General features: G+C 52.4%; 3 protein-coding genes across 3 annotated transcripts; 1 reads left to right on the top strand and 2 right to left on the bottom strand.

Moving 5' to 3' along the window:
* Window positions 1-651: 651 nt before the first annotated feature.
* On the top strand, window positions 652-9,020 carry PtrM4_053590 (Polyketide synthase module protein; the record flags this gene model as incomplete). Its single annotated transcript, XM_066105006.1, has 4 exons — window positions 652-843; window positions 895-7,290; window positions 7,346-8,007; window positions 8,990-9,020. 4 exons carry the CDS (start codon window positions 652-654, stop codon window positions 9,018-9,020), a joined length of 7,281 nt encoding a protein of 2,426 aa, XP_065959570.1.
* A 273-nt stretch (window positions 9,021-9,293) lies between these two features.
* PtrM4_053600 (DUF572 domain-containing protein) lies at window positions 9,294-10,366 on the bottom strand (the record flags this gene model as incomplete). Its single annotated transcript, XM_066105007.1, has 2 exons — window positions 9,294-9,962; window positions 10,178-10,366. 2 exons carry the CDS (start codon window positions 10,364-10,366, stop codon window positions 9,294-9,296), a joined length of 858 nt encoding a protein of 285 aa, XP_065959571.1.
* A 620-nt stretch (window positions 10,367-10,986) lies between these two features.
* Window positions 10,987-13,296, bottom strand: PtrM4_053610 (TEF1, Translation elongation factor EF-1alpha (GTPase); the record flags this gene model as incomplete). Its single annotated transcript, XM_001937103.1, has 4 exons — window positions 10,987-11,367; window positions 11,420-11,558; window positions 11,609-11,781; window positions 11,833-13,296. The coding sequence occupies 4 exons, from the start codon at window positions 13,294-13,296 to the stop codon at window positions 10,987-10,989; spliced, it is 2,157 nt and encodes a 718-aa protein (XP_001937138.1).
* Between the last annotated feature and the right edge of the window lie 425 nt (window positions 13,297-13,721).

The following is a 13,721-nucleotide window of genomic DNA, read 5'->3' on the forward strand; positions in this document are numbered from 1 at the left end:
GAGCTATTCCGGGAATCCCTCTAGGAGCAACCAACAACAAACCACCACGTAATCGCAGAACTCGTGGTGGTCTGAACGCATATCCCATACAAGCTACTAACCAGCCTCTAAAGAGTGGCCCTGTGCATGTGCCTCGAAAAATGGTTTGACCCCAGCCAACAAGCGTAATGGCGTCTTGGACTTTTCCCGATATGACTGCCATTTTTCAATTCGAGTCAAATCATTCGGCAGAGCGGAGAAATTGGGCAAGCCATATTCCCAATGCACGCAATCACATCTCTTCGCTTCCTTCCAGGAAGCTGATGCGATGTTCCCACCCGAATCCACATCAGTCCAGTGAACGAAGGATGCAAAACCCTGTTTCAAATACACAAGCTGCAAGTTCATTCTAGTTGGCGCATCTTTTGCAGCTAAGCGCGTCATTCGAGACCATGCTATAGGCATAGGAAGGAATCCCATAGCTAATCCACCCTCTATCGCCTGGCCACTGTCGAGATAGTCTTATATCACCTGGCACGGGTCGCCTTGCTCGAATCCTTATTCATTATACCCGGCATGTAGATAACTGTCACATGGCCCTACTTTTAACTTTGCACTTTTCGTATCAAGGCCGCAGCAAGGTTTATCCCAGCACACGATTACACGGCCACGATGGTGTTTTCAGACACAAAGCCAATGCCTATCGCCATTGTAGGCTTTGGTTGCCGATTCCCTGGCGACGTCACAAATGGCGACAAGCTATGGGATATGTTGATGGACAGGAGGTCGGCTCGTACAGAAGTTCCTGGGGATCGCTTCAACATTCAGGCGTTCTACAATCCCGACGGCGATCGTTATGGAACCGTAAGTTCGCGTCATACCGAGTTCGGTCCGTTTTGATTAACTTCATCCAAGTGCAACAACCGCGGAGGCCATTATCTTACGGAAGATGTCTCCCTCTTCGACGCGCCCTTTTTCTCCATCTCGCCGGCCGAGGCCATGGCTATGGATCCCATGCAGCGATTACTGCTTGAGGTGACCTACGAGGCACTAGAAAACTCGGGAGCGCCGCTTTCCAGAGTATCAGGGTCCAAAACATCATGTTATATCGGATGTTTCACAAAGGACTACGAGGAGATGCAACGGCGAGATGTGGAGCTGGCTCCCAAATATCAGTCTACAGGGGCATCACAAACAATGCTTTCCAACCGCCTGAGCCACTTCTTCAACTTGAAGGGCCCTAGTATAAGCATAGACACAGCCTGTAGTAGTGGACTTGTTGCTGTGCATCTTGCATGCCAGAGTCTACGATCAGGAGAAAGTACCATGGCAATCGCTGGGGGTAGTAACCTCATCTTGAGCCCGGACATACAAGCAGAAATGAGCGACATGCACTTTCTGGGTCCAGACTCAATTTCATACGCATTTGACGACCGAGCTAATGGCTATGCACGAGGCGAAGGTATCGGTGTAATCATACTGAAGCCGCTCGACCTAGCATTGCGCGACAACGATCCCATCCGAGCCATTATACGTGGCACAGCTGCCAGCTCCGACGGTCGAACGCCGGGAATCACCATGCCTTCAAAGGACGCTCAAATCAACCTCATTCGCTCAGCTTATCATGCAGCGGGCGTCGACGTAAGCGAAACGGGATATTTCGAGGCACACGGGACGGGAACGGCTGCAGGCGACCCCATAGAAAGTGGCGCAATTGGCGATGTCTTTGCAGCAAGCCGCCCGTGTCGCAAGGCTGCAGCAACCGAGGAAGCCATACCCCTTCCCATTGGTTCCATAAAAACGAATATTGGTCATTTGGAAGGGGCGAGCGGTATAGCTGGCATCATGAAAGCCATGCTTAGCGTCGAGAAAGGCATCATTGCGCCAAACCTCTGGTTTCAACGGGGCAACCCAGCCATTGATTTTGAAGCATGGCGGATTGAGGTTCCCACGGAGCCAAAGGAGTGGCCATTGGACGGTCTGCGCCGCGCCAGTGTCAACTCGTTTGGCTATGGAGGAACCAATGCCCACATCATTCTTGATGATGCACATCATTTTCTTCAACTTTACCATCGTCAAGTTAGTCACAGCAGGAACGACTCAGGATTCGTCAGCCCTGTCAACGACTCATGTCCAGTTGCTACTCCAAGACCACGACTCTTCCTACAGTCTGCCAATGATGAGCGGAGTGTGCGACAGATGGCTCAAGCGCTTATCAACCATCTTCAGGTACGAGAGGTGTTCAACGAAGACCAGTTTCTAGACGACCTTGCGTACACGCTCTGTGAGCGTCGCACTCGCTTCTCTTATACCGCTGCCGTCGTCGCAACACACAAGTCTGATCTCGAGACGAAGTTGCAACACGTGCGCCCGGTTTCCAGTAGCACCACCAAATCACCCCGAATAGCCTTTATATTCACAGGCCAAGGGGCGCAGTGGTGGGGCATGGGCAGGGAGCTACTACATTACCCAGCCTTCAGACTGAGCTTGCAGAGATGCAGCACTGTCGTCGCAAGCCTGGGGGCAGATTGGTCACTGATGGAAGAGCTACTCAAAGGCAAAGATACCTCAAGAGTCAATGAGGCAACTTACAGTCAGCCACTATGTACCGCTCTCCAGATTGCACTTGTTGACTTACTTGCGACGTGGAATATCGAACCACAAAGCGTCGTTGGTCATTCCAGTGGTGAGATTGCCGCTGCATACGCTACTGGTGCGTTGAATATTGAGTCTGCCATGACTATCGCCTTCTTCCGTGGCTCCTTGTCGCCAAAGGTCAAAGGCATGGGCTACAAGGGATGCATGATGGCGGTCGGCTTGTCCGAAGACGAGGCCAACAACGAGATTGATAGTCTAGGCGACAGCCTTGGCAAAGTAGTCGTGGCATGTGTCAATAGTCCACGAGGTGTTACAATCTCCGGCGACGTCGATGCCATCAACAACTTGCAGAAAGCCTTGGACGCGAAAGGCATCTTCGCTCGGGCGCTGCAAGTAGACACGGCGTATCACTCTCATCACATGCAAGTCATCGCGGAAGAGTATCTTTCTCGGCTTCAGGAGGCGCAGGTCACAGTACAAAATACTGATGGACGCGTGACCATGTTCTCATCTGTCACTGAAAACATCGTCGACCAGACCAGCCTTGGCGCCGAGTACTGGGTATCCAATCTTGTAGGAAGTGTCCGCTTTGCTGGAGCGCTCGAGAAGCTATGCACATCGAACCCCAGTGAAGGTACGCCCAGTGCCGACATTCTGCTTGAAGTAGGACCGCATGCCCTCTTCAAGCTTCCAGTCAAAGAGACTCTGGAGAATATGGCTGGTAACAAGTCACATATCCAGTATTTCTCCACACTCATTCGAAACAAGCCCGCGAACGTCACAGCGCTAGATGCAGCAGGGTCACTATTTTCCTACGGACACCCAGTCGATCTACATGCAATCAACTTTCCCAGCGAACCCAAACAGCCGCTCTCCGTCTTGACCAATCTACCGCAATACACCTGGAACCATACTCGCAGCTACTGGTGCGAGTCACGGTTAAGTCGTGACTACCGGTTTCGTCAGTTCGCTCGCACCGACATATTGGGTGCACCTGCCATTGATTGGAACCCCATGGAACCCAGGTTCCGGAATTTCATGCGGTTGCGCGAACAGCCGTGGCTCAGCGACCACATGGTTCAGGGTGACATACTTTTCCCAGCTTGTGGGTTTCTTTGCATGGCTATTGAGGCTTGTCGGCAGATGTCCGTTATCTCGCCATCGACTTTTTTGCCTGCAGGTGCCACTGCCGTTGGGGAGTACCGGCTTCGGGAGGTTAATATTTCACGAGCACTCGTTGTACCGGATTCGGACGAAGGCGTGGAGACATCCTTTTCCATGCGATGTCGTTCAAACACCAGCCGTTCAAGCTCGGATGCGTGGCATGAGTTCACCATTTATTCTTACACAACTGAAGGAGGTTGGGTGGAGAACTGCAACGGCCTTCTTTCAGTAACAGATCAAACCGCTACAGACGACCAGCTTGTCGGGGAATGCCTCAGGAAATGGACATCGGCACATTCTGCCAGCGTAAGAAAGTTGGAGACAGACAAGTTCTACAGTACCGCCGATTCCATAGGTCTATCTTATGGGCCCATGTTCCAGGGCCTTCAGAACATCAGCATCGATCCCAAATATCCCAACCAGGCCACGGGCGTTATTGAAGTCACAGACACAAAGTCTGTGAATCCCAAACAATTCGAACATGATCGATTATTACATCCAGCTACCTTGGATACCTTTTTGCAATTAGGGTTGGCCGCGCTGGGAGGTGCCGATCTTGTCCAACTCAAGGGCGCCATGGTACCGACTTTCATAGAGGAAATATCGGTATCAGCAGACATCTCAGCACAAATCGGCGATCGTCTGAATGTGCTAGTCAAGGCTGAGCGATTCGGTACAAGAGAGGCCACTGGCGATATCTTCGCGATAGACCCGATCACGTCGAAACCAGTTGTACTCATGGATGGCTTCAAATTTGTGGCTATCAACACTATCAATGAGTCTAGCAAAACCCAGGTATCGCCGAAGCATTGCTACAAACCAGTGTGGGAACCGGATGTTGAGCTCATTGATCGTGAACACCTCAACCGGGAACTCCAAGCAGCGCCGCGACCAGACGACCGACCAAAGACTGTGAGAGAATTGGAGCTACTTTCATATTACTTCATCGACAAAGCTCTACAGCAGGTGACAGAAGAAGAAGCGGCTGGTATGCTACCACATCATCAGAAGTTCTACCAAAACTTGTGCGAGCTACGGGAAGCTGTGTTGAATAAGTCGCATCCTCAACAAACCGAAGAGTGGCAGCAGCTTCATACGCCAGAAGTTGCATCGAAGCTTGAAGCTTTGGTGGAACACTACCGCAACCATCAGACAGCTTATGATGGTAAGCTACTTGTACGAGTGGGTGAAGCCCTCCCAGCCGTGTTTAGACAAGAGGTAGAGCCTCTAGCATTGATGACACACGAGAACCTGCTCGAGGACTACTATACCACTGCCGTAGGTATGCCCAACACGTATGCACAAATCTCTCGCTACACATCCCTGCTTTCCCACAAGTACCCCAATCTCGACTATCTTGAGATCGGCGCCGGTACTGGCGGAGCAACGGTTCCAACACTCAGGGGTCTAAGTGGGCGTGAAGAATCGCAAGCCTACCCCCGCTTAGGCTCCTACACCTATACAGACATCTCGTCCTACTTCTTCCAGCGCGCTGCCGAGAAGTTTGAAGAGTTTTCCCAATTCATGAAGTTTAAGAAACTGGATGTTGAGCATGATCCTGAAACCCAAGACTTCAAGCCTGCATCGTACGATGTTATCGTCGCAGCTAATGTACTTCACGCTACCTCGGACATGCACCGCACCATGACACATGCTCGAAAGCTTCTCCGACCAGGTGGAAGACTCATCCTCTTGGAGATGACAAACCGTCTTCTTGCCGCGTCAGTCATCTTCGGTACCCTTCCGGGTTGGTGGAACGCATCCGAAGAATGGCGCACAGGTGGTCCTCTGCTCACCGAATCCCAGTGGGAGAATCTGCTCCACTCCACGGGCTTCAGCAGTCTTCAAGCTAGTAGTCCAGACGTGCTTGATCCGCTTGAAGAAGGTACCAGACTCATGATTGCTACTGCCGTTGAAGCAAAACCTGTTGTATCGAATGGTTTGATCACGCCACCCGAACGTCCTCGCTTCATCATCTTATGCCCCGACTCACGCATCAGGATGACAAGATTGGATATGCCATTGGCCCTCAAGTCGAGACTGGAGAGGGCTGGTCTCCAAACACAGCTCATGTCACTCTCAAAGATCGACAGCCAAAACCTCGATCGGACGGTTTGCATCAGCTTCGTCGAGCTTGAAGAGTCTCTTCTCGCTAATCCTACCTCGAGCGACATGAAGAGGCTTCAGAAGATCGCGGAGACATCATCGGGTCTGGTTTGGGTTACCCGCGGCGCTGCATCCTCGGATGTTGATTGTCCTGAGCTTGCCGTCTTCCAAGGTCTAGCGCGAACTCTCCGCGCTGAGAACGAAGGCTTCTCTTGCGTCACTGTTGACCTGGATGCCAAGGAGAGACTACCTGCACATAAAGTTGCCGAGTTACTCTTCAACATGCACGAAAAGCAACTCGTGCCCGGTCAGCGCTTTGGCCTCGCAGATAGCGAGTTCGTCGAGCAAGGCGGTGTACTTCACATCAAGCGCGCCCTGCCAGCCGAGAAGCTGAACCAATTCCTGGTCGCTCGTACTGATGCCGGAAAGCTGCAACCGCAATTGGAGACTGTGTTGCAAGAAGGTCGGCCGCTGAAACTCAGTTCATCCAATACTAGTGCGACAGGCCCGTTTGTTTTTGATCAAGATATCGATTTTTCCCGGCCGTTGCAAGCAAATTTTGTCGAGATCGAAGTTCACGCTACCAGTCTCAATGCTCAGGATGTTGGGATCCTGAATGGCGGACACTCGACCGGCAAGCTCGCTCAAGGATGTACAGGTATTATCACGAAGACTGGAAGACATGTTGACAACCTTGCAGTAGGTGGTCGTGTCGTAGCGTGGTGTCCAGACTCTTTCGCCACACATGTCCGCCTGCCAGCAACATTCGCTCACAAGATTCCCGAGCATGTCACATTTGAAGTCGCAGCCACGTTACCAGTGGCTCATGCTACGGCGCAATATGCCCTCAGCTATGTTGCACACTTGGAGACAAGTGAAACTGTCTTCATACATGAGGCTGCCGATGCTGTAGGCCAAGCTGGAATCCAGATTGCCCTGAACAAGGGCGCCAAGATCTTCGCGACGGTGCGATCAGAAGAGGAGAAGACATTTCTCACAGAGATATATGGTATCGAAAGTACCTGTATATTTTCCAGTTATGACCTCAAGTTTGTTGTAGGTCTTCGGAGAGCAACAAGGGGTCGTGGCGTCGACGTGGTCTTGAACACCATGACTGGTGAGGCACTACAGGCGACATTCAGCTGCGTTGCGCCATTTGGCAGACTGGTTGATCTCCACACAAAGAGGACAGACCGATTGGAGATGGCACCTTTCGAGCGCAGTGTCTCTTTCATGTCTGTAGATATTGGGCTTCTTTACAGCAGGAAGCCCAAGGTCGCTGCGGAGGTATTCCAGGAAGCAATGGATGTTGCGGTGACGGGAGAGATGATTCAACGTCAGACAGTAAAGGCTATGCCTTGGTCTAGTTTGAAAGAAGCTATACACATGGTTCAGGACGGAAGCCAGGTAGTCATGGTTCCCAGGGCAGATGATAAAGTTCTGGTAAGCCATCCTTCACCATATTCATTTTATCTCGAGATGACTAACAATACCCCAGGTCGTCCAAAAGCCACCCCCAAGCATCTCCCTCGACCCATCCGCCTCCTATCTTCTCGCCGGCGGTCTCGGCGGCCTCGGACGAAGCATAGCCCAATGGCTCGTCCAACACGGCGCAAAGAACCTAATCTTCCTCTCCCGCTCGGGCGCCGCCTCGCCCTCGGCCCAAACCTTCATCTCCACCCTGCACACGTCGCATATCCGCACCGCCATCCTCGCATGCGACATATCCGACCACCTCTCGCTATCCGACCAACTCACCACCACCTTGAAAACTTTCCCGCCCATCAAAGGCATCATCCAAGCCGCCATGACACTCCACGACTCTCTCTTCACCACCATGACAGCCGAGCAATGGACCTCGACCCTCCTCCCCAAAGTCTACGGCTCAAAAAACCTCCACGACACCACGCTTTCCCAACCCCTCGACTTCTTCATCTTGTTATCCTCGCTCCACTCCTTCATCGGTAACCCCGGTCAGGCAAACTACGCCGCGGGCTGCGCGTACCAAGTCGCCCTAGCCAAATACCGGAACCACATCGGCCTGCCCGCGACAGCCATCGACGTCGGCATCGTCAGCGACGTGGGCTACGTAGTCGAGAAGCAAGGTGCGGGCCAGAAAGTCAAAGTGCAAGGATTCAAACATATCAGCGAGCGGGAGATGTTAGCGCTTATGGAATTGGGGGTTCGGGAACCTATGCTGGGACATCTTGTTACAGGGCTGGATTCTGACGCTGATGGTGATGATGTTGTTGCTGCTGCTATGGGGGCGAGGGGGGATGAGATGCCGTTTTTCGCCAGGGATCCTGTGTTGAGTCATTTGCGGTATTTACGTCCGCATCTTAAACACTACAACGCCACTTCCACCTCCTCCTCCACGGACACCATCACAGCACTCCCCCTATCATCCCTCCTATCAACCTCCCCACCGCCCTCCCCCGAAACAGCACAATCCCTCATTCTCGCCGCGCTGCTGAAAAAACTCTCCCGCACACTCATGATGGATGTGGGTGATATCGATCCAGCCAGGGAGTTAGCGGCGTATGGAACGGATTCGCTGGTTGCGGTTGAGTTGAAGAATTGGTTGGCGAGGGAGACAAAGGTGGGGGTTAGTGTGTTTGATATTTTGCAGAGTGCGAGTGTGGAGGCGTTGGTTGGGCGGGTGGTGGGGAGGTTGGGGGGTGTGGGGGAGTGAGGAGGTGATGGGGTAAGGGGGAAGATGAGATGGTGATGGGAAAGGGGGATGTGTGATGACGAATTTATGCTTTGCATTATAGACCGTTTGTTTTTATTTTAACATAGTTAGCGGTTCTGTTTCGTGTTTTCTGTTGTCGATGTCTTTACGAATACCACGATTGTTTTTTTCATCCTGCTAATTTCTTGGATTTTGTCATCTTTGTCATCTTTTGTTCGAATTATTGATACATCTCACACACGTTCTATTCCTGCTACTTTGGCTCCCCTTAATCCCCGCTTCTTCTTCTTCCTCCCCAACTGCTAGTGGACAGACATACGCGGTAACCTACCGTCAATCCCTTATTTTCCACACCCCAAGAACTGAAAACAGGTCAGAGAACGCAGACAAAAGACGTCAAATTTCCAAACGGCGAATTCGCCATGATAGTGATTATTGCTAACGACAAAGAAAATGGGGTATCGTCTCTGTTCTAAACTAAAATCACGCAAACGCCAGTATACATGCAAAAGAAGAAGCCTAAAAGCGGGTAGGCGAGGATAGTGGGGGGTTTTCGTCCGACCGGAAACGGTTTCGTGTGATTGAGAAGTCGTAGGTTAGGATAGGGCTGTCCTCAATACGTCGGGTGTGCTGGATCAACCAAGCGCGTGGGTCGAGATGGTAAGCCCCGCGAGCAAACCAAGATGCGTGTTAGAGCCACGACCCCGTGAAGTACGGTATGACACCAATCTGACATGCACCAGACCAGGCCAGCTCAATCAGAATCATACCCCACCAACGCCGCCATAATATCCGGTTTCTTCCTCGTCCCTTCCTTGTCCGCTTTCGCAGTCGAAGCAACAGGCGGAATGGCTGAAGCTCCAGCCCCTTCTATCCCCTCTCTCTTCCTCTTCACTATCCCCAAATTAACACGTTCCTTCGCCCGACCACCACCATCCTTCAGCAAAAAAGGATCAACCGCCGCTTTAGTGTTAGTAATAAGCCTCTTCTGCAAGCCCAACCGACTCTCCTCCGCCTTGGCCTCTGCTTTTAACTTTTTCGTTTTCTGAACCGGTTCAACCGCTGTCTCTGTATTTGTCGAATCACTGAATAGTGGTTTCCAAGTCCCGGCGTCACCACCAGCGGCGCCAAATTCCACCAGCGCAGCGCGCGTACGATCGCCCTCTGTTTCATCTGCGATATCCAGCCCCAGGCTGAATTTCTCTTGCATACCTTCTTTGTGTCTATCTTCTTTCCTCCATACCTTCCTCTTCTTGCGAAACTCGCCGCGGAGTTTAGCGTTGACATCGTACGGATCGCGCCAAACCTCACTTATATCGTACAACTCCTCTACCCGTTCTTTCAACTCCCTCTCTACCCCTTTTTCCTCAACCTTGCCTTCAAACCCCGCAAACGCATCCCCCCTCCTCTTCTCCCTCTCTTCCTCCGTTAAAAACCTGCCTTCCCCCTCCCCACCCTCATCGTCCATACCCCCCATACTCCCTCCGCCTCGCCCCCTCACAAACAACATACTCGCTCTTCGCCGGATCCGTACGTATCTCCCACCACCCCCCCGCACGCCGAATGTTTCATCCGGAAACTCCACACGGGCGTGCTGTAGTAATTTCCCACTTTCTTCTTCTCGGCGTTGAAACGTACGCCTTGGCCGATTATCGCGGAGGGTTTGCACGTGTTGCACCAGACGGCGAAGGGGAGTTCGAAGCGTACGGTGAGGATGCCTTGGGGGAGTTTTCGGGCGCGGGTGCCGAGGGGGTGGGAGGAGGAGTTGAAGGTTGGCGGGTTGGTGGCGTCGGGAGGGTAATATCGGCCCATGTTGAAGCCCTGCATTTTGGGTGGTGGGTTTGGGGGAGGTGTGCGACAGGCGCTGTGGTGCGGTGTGGGGTTTGCGTGTGTGTTTGGGTGGGTTGAGGATGGCTGTGGAAGTGTGAATGTTGGTATCGTCGCATGAGTTGGCCGCGGAGGTGGATGACGTAAGCAGCGAGTTTATGACTTCTCAGCGAAAGCGCCACTCAACTTTTCTTCACTGGAAAGCATCGCGAAATCATGTGATTCGACGAAATGGTTCCAAGTCTTCCATGTCCCTAGTCTAGGGCCAGAGTTAAGCCGACATTGTGCCTTTGAAACTTGCCCGAGACGGCAACTGAATTAAGGTTACCATTGATTGCAGCACTAAAAGGCTTGTCCACCTTAATACTTTAGCACTCTAGCCGAAAGGTGCGAAACAAGAACTGCCGGCATAACTTCCAACCCGGTACCCGGTATATTAAGTACGGCTATACAACGCAGGGTGGAGAACAATAGCAATCATATAGTTTTAGATGATATATCTACGCTACCATTTGCGTCCAGAACGCCATCAGCCCCCATGTGGCATGGTATCAAACCTCAAAGCACTATTTGTACTTGTAGTTTCCCCAACCCCACTCATGCGCTACTTTTTCCACAACTTAAGCTTCGTCTGTGATGAGCTTGGTGATCTTTCCAATAGCAATCGTCTGACCCTGGTCGCGGAGCGTGAATCGTCCCAGCTGTGGGTAGTCCTCAAAGCGCTCTACACAAATGCTTCCGGCGGTACCAGTGATTTGCAATCGTGCAATAATACTCATGCCCTTGGTCGCGAACCCTGGTGCCTTCTTGGATCGTCGTCCTGTGCCCTTCTCCAGCTTGTGAAGTAGTGCTGTAATGGTGACCTCTTCTTGTGCGGCGTGAACGTGAAGCACGCAGTTGAAACCAGCAGTAAGGATAGACTTGATGTCAAGAAGTACGACTTGCGCCTCGAATTGCGAGACGCAGTGAACTGGTCGCTTTGGTGAGCAGAGGACGTAGCCCTGAAAGGTTCATGTCAGTGAATGTCGTTTGAAAATGGCGAGAAGAGCTTACCGGCAGAATATCTTCTTCTTCAACACCTCGGATTCGCACGCGAATTTGGTCGCCGCACATGGCGCCGGGAATTTCTTCTTCCTGTTCACCGAACAAAGCAGAGATGTGGATAGTTTGTCGGTTGGGCATCATGAGGTACCTTGTATTGTCAGCAAGCTTAGATACACCTCTGGTATGAGTGGGACCTACTTTTGTTCTTTCTTGATGACACCAGATTCGATCTTGCCTTCAATCATGGTACCCATGTCCTTGTACTTGGCAGCGATGGGCATCATAAAAGGAGCATTGAGCTTTCGCTCAAGCGCCTGCATGTTGTCCAAGTACTCGAGTAGAGAAGGGCCGTCGTACCATGGTGCGAGTTCCTACGAGGCGATAGTCAGTCTGTGCTTCACATAAACTATTATTCATCTCACCTTTGGAACACGGTCCTTGATACCCGTGAAAGTCTGAGCGCTGACTGGCATCATGCTAATGTCGGTCTTTGGGTTGTATCCAAGACCCTTCAAGAAGGCTACAACCTTGGTAGTGCACTCCTTGAAACGATCCTCGGACCATTCGACGGTAGGGTCGTCCATCTTGTTCACAACGATGAGAATCTTGTTGACACCTTGTGTTTTGGCCAACATAGCGTGCTCTCGGGTCTGACCACCCTTTTCGAAACCAGTCTCGTACTCTCCCTTTCGTCCGGAAATGACAAGAATACCGACATCTGCTTGCGAAGCGCCACTGATCATGTTGGGCACATAGGTCTTGTGACCTGGAGCATCCAAAATGGAGTACCTGCGCTTCTCCGTCTCGAAGAAACCTCGACCAACTTCAATAGTCTTACCCTGCTGTCGCTCCTCCTTGTTGAGATCAAGCGCCCATGAGATGTACCAGGTTTCACGACCAGCGTCCTTGGCCTCCTTCTTGTACTTGTCGAGGGTTCGCTCATCTACCATGCCCGTTGAGATGAGGATACTGCCACCGAGGGTGGACTTTCCAGCGTCAACGTGACCCAAGAAGATGATGTTGACATGCTCTTTGCCGTAGATTTCAGCAAGAGTAGCCTCGTCGACGACTTCGGCCACCTCGTTCTCGATGTCTTGTGCCTTGGCGGCCGCCTTCTCAGCGGCCTTTTCCTTGGGTGTTGGGCTGTTACGGCCCGATGATGGTGTTGGTGAGGTCCTGCCAGAGCCGGCAGATGCCGGGGTGGGCTCTCCTGTCTTTTCAATGGCCTTTGCGGCCGTGACCTTGGACCCAGCATCCACTGTTCCCTTTTCTTTTTCCGCCTTTTCTTTGGCAGCAGATGGGGCAGCTGGAGTGCCCAAGCTCAGGACCTTGGTTCCGCCTGTCTTTTCGACCTTTGGTGTGGTGGTGTCTCCGCCGATGGAGAGTACCTTTGCCTTGGGCGCGCCATCGCCACCGATTGACAAAACCTTTGCCTTAGGCGCTTCCTTCTTGGCCTCAGCGGGGGCGGCTGCTGCGCTCTCAGAAGCTGCCATGTCGGAATCGCCTCGCTTTGCTATCCGTACAGGCGCTTGGCCTTGTTGCTGCTGTTGCTGCTGAAAGTTCTGTTGAGCCGGGTACTGCTGGCCGTAGTTGGGATAGCCCTGTTGTTGACCACCATATTGCTGTCCGTACTGTGGATAGCCTTGCTGAGGCTGGTAGTATTGGCCCTGACCGCCATACTGGTTGTAACCCCCGTACTGCTGTTGTTGCTGCTGGCCATACTGGTTGTAGCCCTGGTAGCCACCGTAGGCCTGACCTGGCACAAATGCACTTGCGCCGGGGGTAAAAGACTGCGCTCCAGGCGTAAAAGTCGGCGTCTGGTTCAGATTCATGCCCTGCGCCTGCTGCGAGAGCCTCTCCTCCTCTTGCTCCCAGCTGTCAGCCATCTTGGGCGCCTTGTTCGTCGAAAGCGTGTCGGGGGCGTATTCGTAACGGGGCGAGGGCGAGGGTGAAGGTCGGAAGACTGTCGCACGTGTCGGCAGATGTAAGCGCAGTCGTGTATCTTTCCAGGCGGCGAGGGAGCGACTGTTGGACTATATACGTCGACGTCAGTCGTCGGCGAAAAGCGATTTTGTGCCCGTTCGTTGATGCCCACGCAAGGATTTGGCGGGGTCGATTTTGGCGGCTGGCGGCTGAGTGGGGCTGACTCAACGCCCATCGCTCGCTGCCTAACATTGGCCCGCGCTTCTCCTAGTGAGAGCAAGCAACACGCTCAAAGAACCCTGCGAGTTTCAGCGCAACAATCACCTTCTGTTTCTCACTATAGACATTGCCGGTTGCTTTTCCTCGCAACCTATTCCTTCGACCTCAT

This window comes from Pyrenophora tritici-repentis, chromosome 10 (genome assembly GCF_003171515.1).
Source record: "Pyrenophora tritici-repentis strain M4 chromosome 10, whole genome shotgun sequence".
Taxonomy (NCBI): Eukaryota; Fungi; Ascomycota; class Dothideomycetes; order Pleosporales; family Pleosporaceae; genus Pyrenophora; species Pyrenophora tritici-repentis.